Consider the following 21,410-nt stretch of genomic DNA (forward strand, 5'->3'; position numbering starts at 1 on the left):
CTCAACAACAAAGTCTGGAGAGAGATTATTAAGACGCATGTGATAGTCTATTATCATTATTATTATAGAGTACAAAAAGTATCTACAGAAATACATGTCTACAAAAAAGCTAAAATATCCCGAGGAAAGCAGCCATATGAATTGACAGTACAACTGAAGTAAAAGAATAGAGCTACTACTACATCTCTTGTAAACATATTCCTATGCTGTGTACATTAGTGGTGTATGGAAGGAAGCCTTGTATAATGGTTTCAAAAGGACAAAAAGTTTCTCTAAACCTTTCAATATTTGAATTAAAAAGCATTATGTCTATTTACACAATCTCAATTATACAAAGACATAATTATTTTGGCTTCACATGTAAAAAACACCAGCTAATTGTGGAATCATGTAAGCATCTTGTTATATGTATTCACAGAAGATACAAAATTGTGAGATAATGGAAGTGTGATGGCACTCCCTCTCTCAGGATCCCCCCAAAAACCTGATAGCATTCTGAACCTTTGAACTGTGACCAAAGCATCTTGCTGATAAGGCAAGCAATTGGACCTGCCCCAAATAATGCAGTTGCCTTTATCTTGGACATCTGCTCCTTCTGCAGTAGTGACCTCTGCCAGCCCATGATTGAAACCATTGTCAGCAGCTCTTCAGCTAGACTTTGGCTTGCATGATACTTGTACAAGGAGGACTCCATACAGTCCAACAAGAAAAGGGTCTCTCACCTGTAAGCTAGGAGTAGTTTAGTGTGTCCCTTATCACTTCAAAGCAGAATTTGTGTACCATGGACTGGATCACTTTCTCTGGTTTATAGAGGCATCCCAGCTTGGTATCGAACCTGAGCTTTTGCAGAAAGGGCAGGTTCCTTCTCGGACTACAGCTGCATCCCACTCCTCTTGCTCAAAAAAGTGGTTGCACCAAGGGCATTGACATATTGCCAAAGAGGAATCGATTATGTAGAAGTATCTTGGTGGGTCACAACCCACAGCATTTTGTACTATGATCTGCCTATTATGTAGATGGTGAAGCGTATTTTCGTTTGCACGAAGTGGTCCAGGCTTTGATTTTGAGTTTGAGACAATAAAATGGTCTTGTAGAATGGTCCTCCATTGAGCATGATTGGATTCAGTCGTCACCTCATTTGGCCCAGATGATGTGTATCCCCCTTTTCCAGGGTGTGATTTCAGAAGCTTCATTGCAATCTCGTGTCTCATGCAATCCTCCAAATAGAACTCCACCTAAATAAAAGAAACTATTAGGGCTAGTCAGACATCGTTAGCCAACTTATACCAAGTCATTAAAATATGGAAACTAACTCATGCACACTTTCAGACAGATTAAAGCATGCAAATGCATTTTGCAATCACACAGACAACAAATATGTGTGATCTAGCAATGCCTGCCAGCTTTAAAATGTTCACACAGACGGATTTTGGACTGTGCAAAGAGCATGGAAAATATTCTGGGCTTACAATAGGAAGTTGATCAAAAGAGATGAAGGATCGAATGACAGGTTGTAAACAGAAACTGCAGGCATCTTTCCACGAGGCTGAAAGAACTGGCAAAGGAGAAGTGCAGTAATAACAACAAGGACATTCGAGTCTTGGGCTGGATTCATCTGAAACCGCAGCTCGAGCTCGAACAGCTAAAGCATTCACATCCAATTTGTCGACCCATAGTGCTGGTAGTCTCAACAATTGTAATCGTCCATATGCAGATCGTGCAACCTTGTAACATCCTGAGACTCCACATTCCACACTCTAGTAAGCTCCCAGTATATAGGGACCTAAGTTTCTGCAGATTTTATATGAAACATATAGAGGAACAAATTCAGCTTCAAGGAATACTGAGGTGACACAATGACCTTGATCCTTAAAACATAAAGTGATGAACATGTTTAAAAGAATGCTATTGGTTTCTGGTTGAGTACCCATCAGAGTGCTGAACAGATATACATCTATTAATCCTGAAAAACATGGTGGTCTGACAATCTCTGCACTAAGTTTTAAAACCAACTCAATGATGGGTAATGATAGTCTTTTCGAAATTAAGGTGATGCATAAGAAATCAGGTGGATTTGAGATGCAGCTGCAAGTTCCCCAGAATGTTTGACTTTATTTGCTAATGCTAATGCTATTTAAATGTTGTAGCTTTATGAACTGCAGATAGGTGAGAGTCCAATCAAGTAAGAACAAACATAAAATTCCAAATTCAAAGGTCACTATGGTGCATCTTCCTAGTATTACAAAAGACTGCCTGCCCGCCACCCTACCTCATGTCTTCAACTCCAGCTGCTTCCACCTGGTGTTCCTGCCCTCCCAGCCTCCCCACCTGGGTTTTCTGCCAGTGCACTCCTCCAGAGCCAGCACCTTCACTGGTCTGCTGCCAGTGCTGCCAACCTCCATTCTCAACAGCACCATCCCATCCAGCCCTAACTTGGCTTGGCCCAGCATCCTTTTTCCTGTTTGACCACCAGTTTCAGCTACCCCAGCTTCCCATGCTCCTCTTCTCTTCTCCTGCCAGCCTTCTGCCCCCAATCTGCCTTCACTAACTGCAGTGCCGCCAACCATTGCTCCCTTCTGTCCCAGCCAGCTCTGCTTTTTGCCTTATGGCAGAATCTTTCAGCCTCCTATTCCACCATTGCCACCTTCTTTAACTTAATCAACCTGCCTCCCTCTCCACTTCCTCTGTATTCTTCTCCATAGGCGTCGAAAGCAATGCGACAGGGGTACAATATACAATATGCTCAGGATGCAAAGTGCATGCAGTCTGTGAAACTCTTAAGCAACTTTGTAAGGTTTTGGGTGTTCAAGGTGTTGCCAAGGATTTCTTTAGCAAATGAGTTGTATCTTTTATCTTCTATGTAATGTAAGTTAAGTGGGCGCTTGATACGATTTTCTTTTTTTTTTCCGTAAAAGGTAACTGTATTAATTACAAGAAAAGTACACGTTTAGATGGTTACAAGGTACAAGATGGCTCTAGGCCATCGTGCATAAAATCTGAGGCATCATAGTCCAAGTACAAAGGAAACAAAGTGACTAAAGGGACTAAAGGGGGGCAGAAGAAACTGCAGCATGCCAAGCAAGCAAATCTTGTCTAGGGAGAATATCTGTTAACCCAATCAAGTCAATCTCCCAATGAAGAACTCCTTTCAAGCAGACTATATGACTTTGCACTCCTTATGAAGCATAAAAGACGAATGCGTTCCTCATGGTCCATATATGCCAACAACCTTAGAAGTGTAAGAAAGGAAAGAGCACTTTCATATCAGCCTGCACGAGGTCTACAAACTTGGGATGTCCAAAGACCCAGTCCTTTGGAAGCATCGATAGCCCAACCACTTGGAACCAAATGGCTGATAGTAGTGATCACACCTTTCATGCCACCCAACAAGTAAGGAACCGATGGTGGGGGGTTTCTATCAACGTTTGACAAAAGAAGCAACACCCATTGGAAATCCTTCACTTGGAGAGAATAGAGGCAAGAGGAAGCGCACCGATCAACATTTCCAAATGAAGACCTTGGATCAAAAAAGGCATTTTGTTAAGTCACCCTGCCATTCTCTCTCTCTTTATGTCACTCCTTCCTTTGTGCTATACTCTCTTTTCTTTTTCCATGAAGAAGTTTGAATTAATGAATTGAAATATTTACAACAGGCCTTTTGGCCAACCAAGTAGACTCAAAGACAAATAGAACACAACACATGAAGCTAAAAGGCTACAAAAAACAAGGCTACAAGAATAGAAGGAGGGGATCATGAAGTGCATATTATTGGGGTGGTGTGCATGATATCCATCCATGGAGTGGCCATTTGTTTGAAGATCACACCAACTGAAACCATGGAACTAACTTGCCACAGTAACAATCCTTGAACACGGGCCAAATGACTATGAATATCTAAGACCGAATAAAAAATAAATGCATTGCGTGTCTGCCAGATGTACCAAAGATCAATTCAACATAGAAAACTTAAAAGACAAGGACGATCCGGCTCAAAAGTGGCCGTGGATGGCATCTTGCCCAAAACCCAAGAATAGATGATTCTACGGTGACATATCACTGAAGTTTGTACTTGGGAAATGAAACACCAAGCTTGTCTATCAACCAGGCAAGAAATGAAAAGATGAACAAGAGTCTCATCACATGCAATACAAAAGATACAACCATCATTGGAGATCTTGTAAATATGTAGCATATCCCTTGTGGGGAGACTCTTGATAAGAAGCCTCTGTATAAAAACTTTCATGGTAAGGAAGCTTAGGCCTCCAAATTTGATGTAATTGATTGTGCCACTTAGCTTAACTATCCCAAGTAGACCAAACTTTATTTGTTTTCTTAGTCATCCAGCTCTTATTCTCAAACATCCTATAATAAACCTATTGTCTATTCATTTCAGGAAATCATTTAGGCAAAGAAAAACCCAATCCAATATAAGGGATGAAGGCTAGAATGCAAACAAAGGGGAAGGCTATTGAAAAAGTTGGTGCAAATCAACTTGTAACCTTGAGGGACTTGAAAGTATTGACAAATATGGTAGAAAGAATAAACCCCGGATTGACTAGGAATGACAATATCCCTATAGTCCTCAAACTACAATGCTATATTGTCTCTGACACTTTACTCACTAATTGTATGTGTGTGTGTGTGTGTGTGACTTTGCCTCTAGTCACTCTCTCTAACTAATATATTTTGTCTCTAACTCTACTCACTAATTTTGTGTGCCTTTCTTACGATGAAACTTTGCCTTTCTTACGATGAAACTTTGAAAGTTCTCTCTCTACAACATTCTATCACATCCTGCAATCATCTCTCAAGTTATCTCAACAAAATCTAGCCATTTGAGTCATTAGAGGTGGAGATATTAAAATATCTATGTTATAAACCCTAATTTATAGAAGAAATTAGGGTTTGATAGCCACCTCGAGATGCATGCTTAGAATCGAGAGCATAAGACTTGAATTTTAGTAGTTAAAATTAAGAAATTTCAAGGAGATTCAAGAGGCCAACTAGCCCATATCAAATTTGGGGCTTAATTTGTCTTTCAAGGAGTAGGGTGAAGGCCAAAATCCCCAAGAAAACCAAGGGGCAAATTGATTTAAAGGCTTATTGGTCAATTTTGACAGCAAGAGAAAGCTGGACTATGGAGGACATCAAAGGATCTCAATTGTACTCTATCCATTTGCAATGAAAGTTAAAGAAATGCCACAAGGGGCGCCAACAAATTTGGGGCTAACTTGTGTTCAATGTCTAAGATTAAGTGGCACCATTTGCTTTTTTAGTTTATGTGAATTCTATACTTATTGTAATTAGTGTTAGATCAAGTTATTTATCACCCTCTCCAAGAAGAGAGGCTGATTTCATTTATGCTCACTTTATACTTGCTATGGTTGTTTGGCCATAATAGTTGAGATATGCTAATGGGTAATGCATTCTTTGAATTTCTGGTAGTAGTTTTGGATTCTTTATGAGTCTTATATTATATTTATGCTAGCTGGAAGTTTTCCGCAAGTTTTTGATATTAGCATTGTTCAACGGTAGTGGCCAATGTTGTTTTGACTGTGATGCCTTTTGGAAAATTCTAGTGCATTGTGTTTTGCTATGGCACATTTTAGTGCAATTAAGGATGATTGCAAGAATTTCAAGGGGGTGGTTTGTCACAAGGACGTGATATTTTAATGCTTTGCTTAGCATTTGATTAAAAGTGAATCAAATGTGTAAATGTGACTTGCATATGTGAGGTGCAAGTTAATTATTTCACAATGCGGGACCTAAGACCCCAAGATATCAATTGGTGCCAAAGGCCAATAAATAATATCAATGGTGATACTAGAGACTAGGCATTAATTAATTAATACCAACCTAAGGGCTAATAACTGCTTAGGGATACTTGGGAGACAAATTGGCATAGCCAATTTAATTATTGACTAGTGAAATTAATTATCTAAACACTAGAATAATTATTACATTAATTTTCAAAACTAATATTTTAAAAATTAATTCAATAAGTTGGATAATGCTGAAAAATGAGATTAGAAGGTTGTCACTTAGCAAGACTTGCCTATGCAAGTGGGAAATGCCTTTTTAAGATTGAGAGAGGGAGGAAGGGAGGGTCATTCCACCCTTGTGCAAGTTAAGAGAGAAAGATCTATTAACATCTCTAGAAGACTAGAATGGCCTATGAGACCAAAGCTAATACAACTAGCATCATCATCTCTCATCAAAGAAGAAAACAGAATTATGTCTAGGTCTACATGATAATTGAAATACAAAATGAAGAATATGGAAAACTGAGAAACTGAAAATAGTATAGAATATCTCCCTCTCAATGTATGGAATCCACCAAGACCTTACAAGCTACCCCCGACTGACTTGACGTGGTAATCTTCTTCTGTAATGAGCAATTGTGACGGAAATGTATCACATATGAGCATGTCTACATTGTTGAGCAAGTACCCTAGGGTGTTGAGCTCTGTCTATTGTGATGCCACCTGATGATGTCCCTCAATGGTGCCTATTAGTAGGAGATGTGTCTAAAGTGGCAATGGCCAAGGGGTTAGCTGTACTAAAAAAGTTTGTAATTGCTCTTTGGAGAGGTGGATGTGACTTGGGTTGCCTCCAATCCCGAAACAATGCTGCTCTGCATTATTGGAGCTCCAATAAGAAAAGGCCCATACATCTTTGGTCCTCATAGTCCATCACCCGTTTCAATGGTCCAAAGCTCTGCTTAAGCAATGGTAGCGGCCTCGGATATCATAGTATACAGTGCAACTATAAATGTAGTGTTCCTCCGTCTCTCCCTCCCACTCACAAAGCTAGCACATCCTCTCATTTGTTGCAACATGGCTCCATCGACCTATCTCAATCATTAGCTGATGTGATGAGGTGCAGATCTGTCCAATAGCAACTCAAAGCCTGTGAGAAAGTTGAGCATCCATATATCTCGGCCTCACTATGAAACCATCATGGGAAAGTTGCAAGAAGTGACATAGGTATTGTGCCATTTTCGTGTCTAATGGGAAAGGGGGACTTGGACGAAGTCCTCTCTGTCTTCACTTTAGTGATATCTGCTTTGATCACTCTATTCGACTTTGAACAGCTGAGACTCAAATTGGGACAATCAAAACTATAATCAAATGGTGGCAGTCTATCTATATTCATGCCATGTAAAATTCAGCCACGTGCTCATGTGTGCATACCAACACTGTCTATCTCCCTTTGTTGCAAGCTGTCTTGAAGACTCCAAAGCTAGCCTAGGGTATCGGTTTTTAGAGAGCTGCCATATCCTCTGGAGGAAGGTGATTGCTTGGAATAGTGTCTCCACTACCATGGATGCTGCACCCAATTTTTCTCGGATGATCTCTTGTGGTACTGAGGCTTTCGTCCTTATCATACGTGCTATCATCATGATCAACGGTCTCTCCATATGTTCCCAGCCATCATAATGTTGTGCTTCAGGTTTGTTACAGTCCATGAGAGGCCCCTATCTAGTATGATAAAGGATCGGGCCTTAAATGGCTGCTTCATAGAGTAGTGCGGGCATAACTTAAGTGTTAAAGAGCCACAATTTGGTATGGGGCTCCTGGAACTGTATGTGTGCACACTGTTGCTCTAGAGTGCCCAAAGCTACATATGCCCGTGCAAGCCTAGCCTCTAAAGTCTCCTTCCATGAAAACTATGGTCCTTTGAAAGTGACCCCAAGGTATACATATTGTCTAACCATTTCCACAGATTGACCGTCATACATAAAGTGATGCTTTGAGTGTGTCACCCGAGCTGCCAAGGTATAAAAAAAGGCCATAATTTTAGTCTTTCCAAGATTAACCTTGAGGCCTTTCTCTTCACAAAACACATGAAATGCATCCAAATGTCGCTGTAGCCCCTTGAGTAAATTGGAGATGAGCACAACATCGTTTGCATATAACAAAATTGGTATCAATACCCTAGCCAAGCTGGCTCCCATATCACCCCATCTTTGTATTTAATCTGAAATCTCGTCAATGTACAATCCAAACAAAAAAGGAGAGAGCGGACAGCCTTGCTTTACACCAACTGTGCTAGACATCAAGTCTATTATGCCTCCATGCAATTGTACTCTACCTGTTCACTGTCTCGTACTTTTTTGCCTTCGTGATCGTCCCTCCTCAATCAAGGCCCTCAGTGTGAATATATGGTCTGATGTATTATATCCTTGGTGGAAGCTAGCATGTCCTACAGACCGTATCTCCTTTGTTTCAGCCCACCAACTCAATTCATGCTTCACAATAGATGCATATATCTTTGCTAGCATATGGCCAATCATAATAGTGCGGTAGCTGTTAGCGACCAATGGATCTCCACTCTTAAAAATCGACACTATTGTGTGGTCACACCAACTCGTTGGAAACCCCTCACATACAACCCTATTAAAGATATTTGACAAGATAGGAGCCAATGCATAACATGCGTGTGCAAAATGTTCTGCCACAAGGCCATCTTGATCAAGTGCTCTCCTATTTTTAAACCTCCAAATGGCATATCTCACCATTTTTTCCGTAAAGAATCCACACTCTGTTTGGCCTAGAGTTTGATGAACAGGGAATCTGCTCTTGTGATGGAACATCATACAGTGCACTAGCATGTTCATGCCATACTGTAGGTGATGTCAACTAAATAGGGGGTTGTCTACCATGAAATTTCCTCCATGCCTTCTTGCTGTACCTGCTCAAAAAGAGCTAATATATCTCAGACTCTAGTTTGGCTAGATAATCCCTCTTCTTTTTTCACACAAGACAATGGAAGACATTCCGTGCATGCTGTGTATGTCCCTAGTATAATATCCCTCTATAGGCGGGTCCTAGTTTGTCTGCACTCATTATCATACCAAGCATTTTGAGGGGCAGTGCATCTGCGTGGTGTAGTAGTTGGCTTAACCCATCTCATACTGCATCACTATAGATATGCAAAGTTTGCTCTAGAAACTCATAGTGCAGAAATGTGTGTACTGTGTGCCTGTTTCCTGTATTTGACCACATGCTAGGGTGAATTTTAGGATTGCACGGTTGGCTGCTAGACTGATCGGCTTGTCAGAAATCTCAAAATGCTTAATTTCTAGAATTAAAGCTGGCAAGCCCGTTACATAGTCCACAATGCTGGCTCCCTTTTTGTTGTTTCAACAAGTGAAAGCATCCGCTCCCGGCCATCTCGATAAACCATTGAATATAGCTAATCCATGAGCACTTTCTAATGCCAGCAAATGAGATCCATATGCTGTCATATCCTTATCTTAAGATGTCCTATCAAGCCCTAGTTCATCCAATGCCAACTCCTTAAACATCTCATGTTCAGTATCATAAAAGGCTGAACGCTCCCTTCCTGTTTGAGCATTAAAGTCTCCCATTAGTAGAATGTCCCCAATGCTTGCATACCTCATAATGTCCTCATGTAGTACTTCAAATGGTGATCCCTTTCCAGGGGCAAATGTTGAATAGGCAAGTGGGAAGTAACATATAGATCCGTTGGGCGCCCTATCCTTAGCCTTACCAACATATATCTAGCTTGCACATCTCATGACAGCACATGAATCATGTCTTGGAGGCTCTCACGATAAAGAATAGCTATCCCATCCGATTCTCTGGTTTCTCCTGGCCTACGAGGTTGAGGCCTGTAAACACTCTTCCATTTGTATCCCACAATATCTGGTAATCTAGAACTTATACATTGACGTGTCTTTGTATACATAGTTACGTCTATCCCACAGAAAGTATCCTCAAAATACCCTGCATCAAGTATCATTGAACCATTACGATTCCGAAGGGACATCCTTAACGTCTGTATACATAGAGAGAGAGAGAGAGAGAGAGAGAGAGAGAGAGAGAGAGAGAGAGAGAGAGAGAGATCGTCCATGAGAAATACCAGCCTGTTCTTGTTAAAAACGATGTGCACGGCCGATTTCTGGTGATCGAAGTCTTATTTGAAGGAGAAATTTTCTGGTTGCTGGGGCTCTATGCTCCGAATGATCCCGTATCCCGACGGGATCTATGGTCGACTTTGCAGGGCTCCATGGCACTTGGTCGCAGGGGATTTTTGATGGGAGATTTCAATATGTGTATTGACTCTTCTCAGTCCACCTCAGGGCATTCGGTCATGGATACGCCAGAAAGCCGGGTGTGGAACTCCTTTGCTTTGCACGTACTTAAGCAAGATCTTTGGTCGTGGCTTCACCCTTCTGTTTCAGGTTTCACTTTTCATTCTGCACAATATGCGACCACCTGGTCGCGACTGGACAGAATGTATATCATGCAGGGGGATTATTTTCTTCCCGAGATGTTGGAGATGAAGGTCTTGCAGCAATATGCGTTGTCAGATCATTTCCCCCTCCAGCTTGAGATGCGGGCACAACCCATTGCACCTTTTAGGCAGTTGCTGAATAAGCTCCCTTTACGCTTCAATTCCTCTTATTTGAAGCATCCAATTTTTCAGGGTTATATGCAGCAATTGATTGAGAGGTTCTTATTGGACTTTGCCTCTGAGGGCTTGGCTTCGTTCGCACGCCTGCTCTCTAATGTGCAGCGGGTTGCTCGGCAGTATGGGATTCATAATTGTTGGGTATCTCACATGCCTTACTTACGCCTACGCTCATATGGGAGTGTGCGGGTGATCACTAGGACACTGGGGCACTTTTTACTCTCGGTAGGAGAGGTTTTTTCCCCCAGATTATGTGTACTATTTTGTATGTGCTTGTGGTGCACACTTACGGTCACTTACTGTGTTCGGGTGTGAACAGCCCCTTATAACTCTAAGGTATAAGGGTTATCATTTGTACTTTCAGCTTACACTCTATTTCAGTACTATTGCATTGGGTGTCGTGCTCAACTCTGTCTCTCACTCTCACACTGTCTATTGCACTTCAGCTGCACCTCGATCCTCTCCCATCTGACATTTGGTATCAGAGCTGGTCAGCAGCTCTGTTCGGTTCCCGAGGACTTGCGTCAGCACTGACAGCTCGTCAGTACCTGTCTGGTACAGCACGTGCAGCCTGTACCTTCGTCAGCAGCCACGTCACTTGCAGCTCCACCTGCCAGGTTAGCTCCAGCCGCCAGCGCAGCTCCACCCGCCAGCGTCAGCTCCAGCCGCCAGCGCATAGCTCCACCCGCCAGTTGCAGCGCGCCATCTGCAGACGTCTTCAGTCCAGGCGCAGCCTTCTCTGCCCAGCGCGCTGATTGCAGACGCCCCCAGCGCCACCTGTCCCAGCGTGCCACCTGTCTGCAGACGCCGTTTTTGACCACGCATAGCTCGCCTGGCCGCCTGCTCGCGTCAGCAGCTCGTGACTGCTCATCCCGCCCGTCTGACGAGCTGCTCCCGTCTGCCCGCCATCTGACGCCCTGTCCCGCCACTGGTACCCTGTCCCGCCACCTGTCTCCTGACACGCCACCAGTGCCCTGACGTGCCGCCTGTGTCCTGACGCGCCATCCTGCACGCCTGTACCTGTGCGTCAGTCCGACTGTACCCAGCAGTCATTACCTCGGGAATCGTGCCCGTCGTCAACACGCAGAGGTAACATTCTGCACTTTTCTGTTACACAGGAGTTCGTGCAACAGGTTCAGGTTCAGCATTGGGAAACGTGCTGAACAGCAGGTTCAGTTTTCAGCATTGGGAAACGTGCTGTGTCTGTCTGTGACACATTGAATGCACATTTTGGGGCTTTTGTAACAGACATTTGTGACAGAAATTTTGGGCAGAAAATTTTGGGGCTTTTGATGTTTTAGTGCTGCTGAGCACTAATTGCACCTTGGGAAGCGTGCATCAGTGACAGTTTTTTTTTTTTTGACAGAGTACCCTTTGCACATTAATTGCAGACTTGTGTTTGCTGCAATTTCTGGAAATTTGCAGATTTCCAGCCCGGACTGCATTGACATTGCTCTATTGCCTTTTGGGAAATAATGGCAAATCAGGGAGGAGATGTATTCACCTATGTGTCCAAGGAAGACCGATTGGATGGGAACAATTATTCCCTTTGGTCTTTCATGATGAAGAATGTATTAGTGGCAAAAAATTTGTGGGATTATGTCAGTGGAGAGGAAGCACGACCGGGAGTTGTGGCTCCCGCTACTCTTCCTCCAGGAGGACGTGCAAGAGGGCAACCTCAGCCCCCTCCACCTCAGCCCGCTCAGCCACTTCCCCCAAGAACTGCAGCTCAGAAAACTTGGGATACACGGGATGCACAGGCTATGTCGCTGATTGCATTGGCAGTTCAGCGTTCTATCATTCCTCATATTCGTTCAGCAGCTTCTTCACAAGAAGCTTGGTTGATATTGGAGCAGATGTTTGCAGGAAAGAATGAGACTCGCATCTCTTTTTTGAAGAAAGAGCTAGAGACTCTAAAGATGAATGAGGGTGATTCTATGCAGGATCATCTCAACAAAATTCAGGACTTGCGGGAGCAACTCATGATGTTGGATGGATTACCTCTCTTGGAGAGACCTCCTGAGCATTTATGCGAGGGTTGCATTTTGGGGAAAATGCATCGTTTCTCTTTTCCCCGTGATGTTGCTTTTAGAGCAACAGCCAGATTGCAGCTTGTGCATTTGGATGTTTGTGGGCCCATGCAGACACAGTCATTGGGTGGTTGTTACTATTTTGTAACATTTATTGATGACTTTACACGTTTGTGCTGGGTCTACTGCTTGAAAAAGAAGTCAGAAGTGTATGATGCATTTTTGGCTTTCAGTGCACTTGTGGAAACTCAGTCTGGTTGCAAGATTAAGACTCTCCGTTCGGACCGAGGGGGGGAATACATGTCCTCTATGCTGAATTTTTATTTGCAGCAGAAGGGCATTATCCATCAGTACACTACTGCATATACTCCACAGCAGAATGGGGTAGCAGAGAGGAAAAATCGGTCACTCATGGAGATGGCCAGATGTATGCTGAAGGCAAAGAGTTTGCCTCATAGTTTTTGGATGGAAGCCGTCATGTGCGCTTGCCACATTTTGAACAGATGCCCTACCAAGGCCTTGAAAACCGTCACACCTTTTGAGGCTTGGCACAGCCGCAAACCTTCTGTTGGCCACTTCCGTACTTTTGGGTGTCTTGCATATGCCCATATTCCACAGGTACTTCGAAAGAAGTTGGACAACAAGGCTGTAAAATGCATCTTTATGGGATATAGCAGCGAAAGCAAAGGCTACAGACTCTATGATCCCGTGACCAAGAAGGTTTTTGTCAGCAGGGATGTTGTATTTGATGAAAAATCAGAATTATCCTTGGCTGGTTTTGATACATATCAGGCTGCCCGTGATGTCTTTGAAGGGCTGCTGCCCATCACATTTGGTGATTCAGCTGGTACTTCAGCAAATGAACCTAATATTCAGCCAGCTGCTCCTATGGAACATGCAGTAAATCAGCACATTGCTGAAACTGAAATTCAGCAGGAACTTGTACACAGTCAGGAAGCAAGACAGGTGCCTAGATGGTACACGCATACTATGAGAGATAGTCATTTGGAAACACCCTTGGCTGGTCGTACTCGAAGGCAAACTCGACTGCATGATTCAGCACATTCCATGGAGTTTATTATGGCAGCATGTACTCATGATAATGAGGAGCCTGAATGTTTTGAGGATGCACGACATAGTGTGCATTGGATGGCAGCCATGCAAGCTAAACTGGATTCTATTCATAAGAATCATACTTGGGATTTGGTGTCTTTGCCAGTTGGCAAGCGTGCCATTGGTACGAAATGGGTCTACAAATTGAAAAGGAATGCAGATGGATCCATAGATAAGTACAAGGCACGGCTGGTAGCTAAAGGCTACGCACAGAAAAAGGGCATTGACTATGAGGAGACCTTTGCTCCTACCTCCCGTATGACGACCATTCGGTCTATGATTGCCTTGGCTGCACATTTTGGTTGGAAAGTGCATCAGCTGGATATAAAGACTGCATTCTTACATGGGGAACTTCAGGAAGAAGTGTATGTACAGGAGCCCATTGGTTTTGCAGTTGAAGGCTCAGAAAATTTAGTATGCAAGCTGAAAAAAGCTCTATATGGTTTGAAACAAGCTCCACGAGCTTGGTACGCAAAGATAGATGCCTTCTTGCTTAGTCAGGGGTTTGTAAACAGCCCATCTGAGTCTACCCTTTATGTACATAAAGAGGGGGGATCCATGCTGATTTTGTGTCTATATGTAGATGACCTTTTGCTCACTGGAACACATGCTGATCAGATTTCAGCATTCAAAAATAATTTACAGCAAACTTTTGACATGTCTGACTTGGGTATTTTGCACTATTACTTGGGCATCCAGTTTGTACATGATGCTAGAGGCATTGGATTATGTCAGTCAAGGTACATTGGGCAACTTCTTGAGAAGTTTGGCTTACAGGATTGCAAGCCAGTTTGTACACCCATGGAACCTGGGCTCAAACTGTCATTACATGATGACAGTGATTTGTTTGATATCCATACTTATGCTCCAGCAGTGGGATGTCTTATCTATCTATGCCACACTCGGCCAGACATACAGTTTGCCGTTTCAGTTTTGAGCAGGTACATGCATCAGCCTCGTATGTCGCATTGGCAAGCTGTGAAGCGTGTGTTTCGTTACTTGCAGGGTACTAGAGCTCTTGGATTGCTTTATGCCAAGGGGGGACCACTGCAGTTACATGCTTACAGTGACTCTGATTGGGCTGGTGATTTTGATACTCGTCACTCCACTAGTGGCAATTGTTTCTTTCTTGGCTCGTCATGCATTTCTTGGCTTAGCAAGAAACAATCCACTGTTGCCACGTCGTCATGTGAAGCTGAGTACAAGGCAGCCTTCACTACTGCAGTTGAGTGCGTATGGCTTAGACGTTTACTTGCTGATTTGGATGTATCTGTTACGGAGCCTACTCCTTTATATACTGACAGTCAGAGTGCCATTGCAGTGGCACGGAACCCTGTGTTTCATGCTCGCACGAAACACATAGAGATTCACTACCACTTTGTCAGAGAGAGGCTACATGCAGGTGATATCAGCCTTGTCTACTGTCCTACCACCAGCAATGTGGCAGACATCTTCACCAAAGCTCTTCCACGAGACAAATTTGAAGCATTTCGCGATGCTTTGAATTTGACGCCCTTTGGTGGCGGATGATCCTTGTACACTTGATCACTCTTCACTCCAGGGGGGTTTGTTGGGTATCTCACATGCCTTACTTACGCCTACGCTCATATGGGAGTGTGCGGGTGATCACTAGGACACTGGGGCACTTTTTACTCTCGGTAGGAGAGGTTTTTTCCCCCAGATTATGTGTACTATTTTGTATGTGCTTGTGGTGCACACTTACGGGCACTTACTGTGTTCGGGTGTGAACAGCCCCTTATAACTCTAAGGTATAAGGGTTATCATTTGTACTTTCAGCTTACACTCTATTTCAGTACTATTGCATTGGGTGTCGTGCTCAACTCTGTCTCTCACTCTCACACTGTCTACTGCACTTCAGCTGCACCTCGATCCTCTCCCATCTGACAATAATGCCTCTCTTTGTCGCCGTCGTCGACATGCAGCAGAGGACTTATTGGCCTTGGTCCGTTCCTTGCTCCTGAGCTCCCCAGATGATGATTTTCTACTGTCCCTGGAGAGGCGTTTGGCCCATCTTATTCAAGTATTTAGCTTGAAATCTTATCAGCAAGCCAAGCTGCAAAACTTGACTGACACATTGCAAGATAGTGCCTGCCAGTCTCATAAGTTCTTTCGCGCCTTGCATGCTTCTCCGGCCCGCGAAAATATGACGCGACTCCAGGATTCGGAAGGTCGTATGGTCACTGATCCACAGACCATTATCGATATGTGCAGAAATTATTTTATGGATCTTTTTGGTTCCTCTTCCTTGCCGTCCAGCCAGGTTATGCATGCCCGCTCGGTCTTCTACCATCTGGTCCACCAGCAGGTCCCATTTGATATGCAAGCCACTTTGGAGGCGGATATTTGCGAAGAGGAGGTTATGGATGTCTTGTTGCACCTGCCTAAGGATAAAAGTCCTGGTTGGGATGGTCTCACTAATGAATTTTTTGAGCACTCGGCCACGCAGTTGGTAAAGCCTTTGGTGGTCATGTTTCAGCAGGTTTGGGAAACAGGGGTCATGCCTTCTTCATGGAAAGAAGGCCTTATCAAACTGATTCCCAAGGTCCCTTCGCCGTCAAAGCTGCAACACTGGAGACCAATTTCGTTGATGGGCGCGATGTATAAAATCTTTTCCAAAGTACTGGCAAATAGGCTTCACAAGCACCTTCCAGCTATTGTGCACCCTCTCCAGTATGGGTTCATTAAGGGCCGCAACATTTTGCATAATATCTTAAATGTGCAAATGGCTATTGACTATGCGCGGCACTCCAATCAGCAAGTGGTCTTGATTCAATTGGACCTGGAAAAGGCGTTTGATTGTGTGGACTGGTCTTTCCTTGCCGATCTTATGTCTGCTATGGGCTTTGGTATCCGGATGTCTCGATTGATTTACACCATCAGTACTGAGGCTTCTTCAAGAGTTATGCTTAATGGTGGGGTTACAGAGCCATTTGTCCTTGCACGCTCGATCAGACAGGGTTGCCCTTTGAGCCCTCTCTTCTTTGCCCTCGCGACTCACCCGGTCCTTTCAATGCTATCCTCCATGGCGGCTTCTGCCCAGCTGGCAGGGTTATCTCTTCCTTTGGGGCAGCACTTCATTAGCCAATCTTTGGCTGATGACTCCTTTATGATTTTGCAGGCGGACAGGGACAACATTCGCAAGGCATTAGATGTTTGGACGCTCTTTGGTCAAGCCTCTGGTCTTCGCATCAATGCCTTTAAGTCGGCCATTCTCAGTTGCACGGAGCCGGATTTACAGTCGTTAGGCTGGCAGGGCCAGGTGGTTTCCCGTGGCTCCATTGTCAGGCATCTTGGATACCCATTGGGGGTGGATGTACGGCCAAAGGACCTGCTGGAGTGGATTTCACAAAAACTGGCCGCGAAGTTTATGTATTGGAAGTCGCAAGCCTAGCCGTTCCATGTCCGCCTCAAAGTGGCTCAGACAATTATGCTACCAATGCTGACGTATTTCCTGCCATTACTGCCATGGACGCCCACTACTTTGAAGGCTCTCACCCATCCCATTCGTTTCTTGCTATGGAAGAAAGATTCACTACAGGCAGGCATTTCTTGGATTTCATGGTCACATGCATGTACCCCTAAGCGCATGGGTGGTGGAGCTATTTTGGATGCAGAAACTCATATGCTGGCTCTTCGTTGGTCTCTTTTTCGTGCCATGTGTGCGGATCATCACCCGTGGACCATCATAGCCCGTTATTTTCTTGAGGATAGCGGGCTCCGCCAGTGCAATACACGGCTTCGGGCCTCATGGTGGCATGTCCTTAATGCTGACTCTCGATTTTCCAGTCCCTCTTCCTCTTTGTTACAGCACTTGGTCGGATCTTGGAAAGTGGTGCTCCAAAAGGCCCGTTGGCATCCAGTAGGGGATCGCTTGCAGACTAATTCTTTCCAGCTGGAATTGTTGGTAGTATCTAGATTACTTTCATGGGAAGATAAACATCAGCTCAGACCAAGATTTAATCGCATGGCCCGTTTGGGTGTGACTTCGATTGCGGATGCTACCCTTGCTACTCGCAATGTCGTCGCATCGTTTCGGACCGCTAGGAGACTTTTCAGGATCCCGCGCGGATACTGTGATTTATGGGAGAAGCTTTCGTCGGAACTTCAGGGTAGGCAACCCTTTCCTGCCCTGACTATGGATCTCCCTTGGCAGGATTGGGACCTTGCAGGCCGGTTGACTCTGGAAAAGGCCTCTACTAATCAGGTGTATCATCTTCTTATTAAAGATCACCAATGGCTGGGTGAGAAAGCTAATACTGTTTGGGGCCTGCGGAAATCCTTGTCATGGTGGCAGGCAACGCTGATGGAGGGGTGGCAGAATAGGGCACCTTTCAAATGCAAGGTCTTTCTGTGGCGGGTAATGATTGGTGGTCTTCCTCTTGCCTCGGCCCTTTCCAAGTGTCGAATCTCGAATGGCAATTGTTTCTTTTGTACCACTACGGAGGAATCGGCCAGACATCGTTTTCTTTCTTGCCCGCTCGCCAAGAATATCTGGTCTCTCTTGTCCCAAATCTGGCGCACAGTGGTGGGGCCCTCACTGACTCCTTTTGATTGGGTTTTTGTGCGCCCAAAGTATCCCACGCCGCCACAGTTACATATGAAGATCTTATTTCCCTTTTTCAGATACTGGGGATGCTGGCACATTTGGACCACCCGAAATGCTTTTCTCTTTGATTCGGCCTCTAATGTACCGCGACATATTGCAAGGCTTAAAGGGCTCTTGCATTGGCAGCTAGATCTCATCAGGCACTCTGACTTGCTCCCTCGGGAGGATTTGCATTCCTGGCATTTGGCAATTGCCTCTGGGTCCTTGCCATGATTGGTGTAGCTTTTCTAGTATACTAGTTTGGGGATTTCCCACACGTTGGCCTATGGCCCTCGTGTCTCTTGTACTCGTGTAATCATGTAATCTTGTACTTTTTCGTAATTAATACAATTACCTTTTACGAAAAGAGAGAGAGAGAGAGAGAGAGAGAGAGAGAGAGAGAGATTTACGAAAAGAGAGAGAGAGAGAGAGAGAGAGAGAGAGATGGCGCGTTACGGGAGCTAGTCGTCGGACCTGCGCAGGGTTCGTTTGGTGCTCTACCGTTGACTTCTTCCGCCCCGTCACGTCGCCTGTTCGTCCGCGCGCCCCGTCATGTCCGTTCGCCTGTTCGTCCGTTCGCGCACCCCGTCAGTTCGCCTCTTCGCCCACTCGCCTTGTCACGTCTATTCGCCCCGTCACGTCGCCTGTTCGTCCGTCCGTCGGTTCCCTGAGAGCGCCTCTCTGCCTTGTTCGTCCGTCCGCCTGTTTCCCTGAGAGCGCCTCCCTGCCCTGCCTGCGACCTGACCCTGCGACCTAACCCTGTGACCTGACCTTGCGCAGGAGCGACCTGACCCTGCGAATCTGCTCCGTTTTCCTGCCTGACGACCCTGACCGTCTGTATAGAAAGCGGCTGCACTGCAGACTTCACCGTCAATCCCCCGTCTCTTCTGGCCTTCGAAGCCCTTGTACTAAGAGCGACCGGCACGTAGTCTTCTAGGTTTCTGGCACAACAGAAAGAATTCTGTGATACAGCAGAGGGTCGGCCTCCGCCGTGTGAGAAACCAGCTTTCAGGGGTGCAGATTTCTAACTCAGCAGACATAGACATGTGCTGCAGCAAGACACAGAGAGAGAGAGAGAGAGAGAGAGAGAGAGAGAGAGAGAGAGAGAGAGAGAGAGAGGCCTGTGCGCCCTATGTTCCACCCTCCTGCCCCTGCACTGTTAGGGTTGTGCCTTGCCGCACGCCCTCTTGGGACAGGTTGCGACTGCGGCGGACAAGGTCGCGTCTTCCGCTCTTCACCGCGCGTTAGTCCTCCTTCGAGATCCAATCGTGATACAATATGGCTGGTCTGGATTTGGATTTTATAGACCAAACGGTGGCAGCGCTTGGTCCGGATTCTGATACTGAGGAACCTGAGGATATGGTTCCGTGCACCGAAGAGATGCCCCCTGGTCCTGACATCCAGCCTGCGGGTAAACGTACCAAGCATACTTTGGAAGAGACAGTGGATCATCAGGATCGTTCCTATGTTCAAGTTGCTTCGGATTCTATGGACTCTCAGGATGTTGACTGGGAGCATTTGCTAGAATTTGCCAACACTCTGCTTGGCGATTATGCTCAACATAATCAGGAAGTATTTTCTAACTCTGCACCTAACGATGTTCTGGAAGCCACTGTGGACCCGAAAACTGTCCTGCGCTCCTTTTCGGTGTTTTATGATCGCGCTGTGATACTCTTCTTCACTGGTCGAATCCCACTACTTTCCCGTATTCGCCAGTGGCTGCACAGTCTGCTACAAGGGGAATGTGTTGAAGAGATTTTTGTTGGGCCCCGAGGTTTTTTTGAGGTGCTGTTGAAATCTGAGATGCACCGTGCTGCTCTCCTGTCTAAATTACCTTTGTTTTTTAATCGCCGGTTGGTCCATATTGTACCATGGCGCCCAATGGCAGATTTTCAACGTCTGCTGCAATGTGAATGCCCTGTATGGGTTGAAGTGGAAAATTGTCCGGCTGTCTATTGGCCACTGTTGAAGGATGCTATGGCCGCTGTGGGCATTGTTCTAGTTCCTCCAAGTCTAAGGGTTGTGAATCCCAACCGGTTGTGTATGTTATGGGACACTGCAAGGAAAAGGCCTGCTTGGTTACGTCTCAATTGCTCTGGCATGCATCCGTTACACTTTCATTGGAAATGGGACAATTTTGTAGGACATTGCTTTTCCTGTGGACAATTGGGGCATTTTATGGCCGAATGCCCGGAGCAGCAACACACTTCAAATGCTGGCCATGTTGCGCTGCCCATGGAAGATATGGTGTGTGATGCTCCGTCACTGGATGCTATCCACCCACCTAAAGTTCTGGACAAAGGTAAATAACAGGTTTTGGGTCTGGATTCCCGTGCCACTGACTGGGTTGAAGTACGTGCAAAAAAAGGCAACAGGGTTGTTGCTGGCATGGAGAATACTGTGCCTACTACCTCACAAGATTCCATGCGTACCTATATGCACAGGAAGGAAATGCTGTCTTTAGAGCGCTCTGCTCCTGCTATGGTTTCCTCTGCCCCCCGTCCTCAGCCCACCAGGAGAATGTATTCGGATTGTCCAAAGGGTCCACCTGCTAAGCTGGCTTTTGATATCAGAGGCAACGTCATTACCCCGTGGGATCGTCGTTATCCCCGTTCCATCCCCAAGCTAGCAGATATGCCGTCTACCTCCAAATCTGGTCCTCAGAACTCTTTTGCTATGTTGGCGGATTTCTTGGATGAGGGAGTCCTGGACATTCTCGCAGAAAAAGTCAAATCGAGGCAAGCTGTGCCTCGTACCTGATTTTGTTTTGAATACACATGAAAATAGCCACGTGGAATGTGCGAGGAATTTGTTCTCGCCACAAACAACATGCCATGTGGACTGTATTGCATGAGAATCAGTGGGATGTCCTGTGTGCTGTTGAGCACAAGAGTCACGGAGAAGCCGGAAAAGTTGTGGATTGCCATGGCTTTCGTTTGTTCTATGCAGGGACACAAGCCATGCATTATTCGGGTGTGCTCATGATTGTACATGACAAATATCAGCTTGTTCTTATTAAAAATGATGTGCATAGCCGCTTTCTGGTGATTGAAATTTTATTCGAAGGGGAGATCTTATGGTTACTTGGCCTCTATGCTCCGAATGATCCTTTATCTCGCCGGGAGCTTTGGCAGACTTTGCAGACCTCCTTGTCACTTGCAGACGGGGCTTCTTGATGGGGGATTTCAATGTGTGTGTTGATTCTTCCCAGTCCACATCGG

The 21,410-nt window shown here is 45.1% G+C and overlaps 1 protein-coding gene across 7 annotated transcripts in view; it reads right to left on the reverse strand.

Annotated features, from left to right (window-relative positions):
• Positions 1 to 263: 263 nt before the first annotated feature.
• LOC148030353 (uncharacterized) overlaps positions 264 to 21,410 on the reverse strand; it is a 347,980-nt gene continuing 326,833 nt past the window's right edge. For 3 of the 7 annotated variants that reach the window (XM_087686669.1, XM_087686668.1, XM_087686667.1), the window contains 2 exons: positions 1,470 to 1,735; positions 266 to 1,235 (listed from right to left, as the gene is read on the reverse strand). In XM_087686669.1, the coding sequence (XP_087542795.1) occupies positions 792 to 1,235; positions 1,470 to 1,735 (710 nt within the window). In that variant the 3' untranslated portion in view covers positions 266 to 791. Of the gene's footprint in view, positions 1,236 to 1,469; positions 1,792 to 21,410 lie in introns of those variants that run through there. The other 4 variants (XR_015692181.1, XM_087686670.1, XM_087686671.1 and 1 more) reach the window with 4 other exon arrangements.

Source organism: Lygodium microphyllum, chromosome 10 (assembly GCF_053477565.2).
Source record: "Lygodium microphyllum isolate KBCC chromosome 10, Lygodium_microphyllum_v1.1.10, whole genome shotgun sequence".
In the NCBI taxonomy this organism is placed as follows: domain Eukaryota; kingdom Viridiplantae; phylum Streptophyta; class Polypodiopsida; order Schizaeales; family Lygodiaceae; genus Lygodium; species Lygodium microphyllum.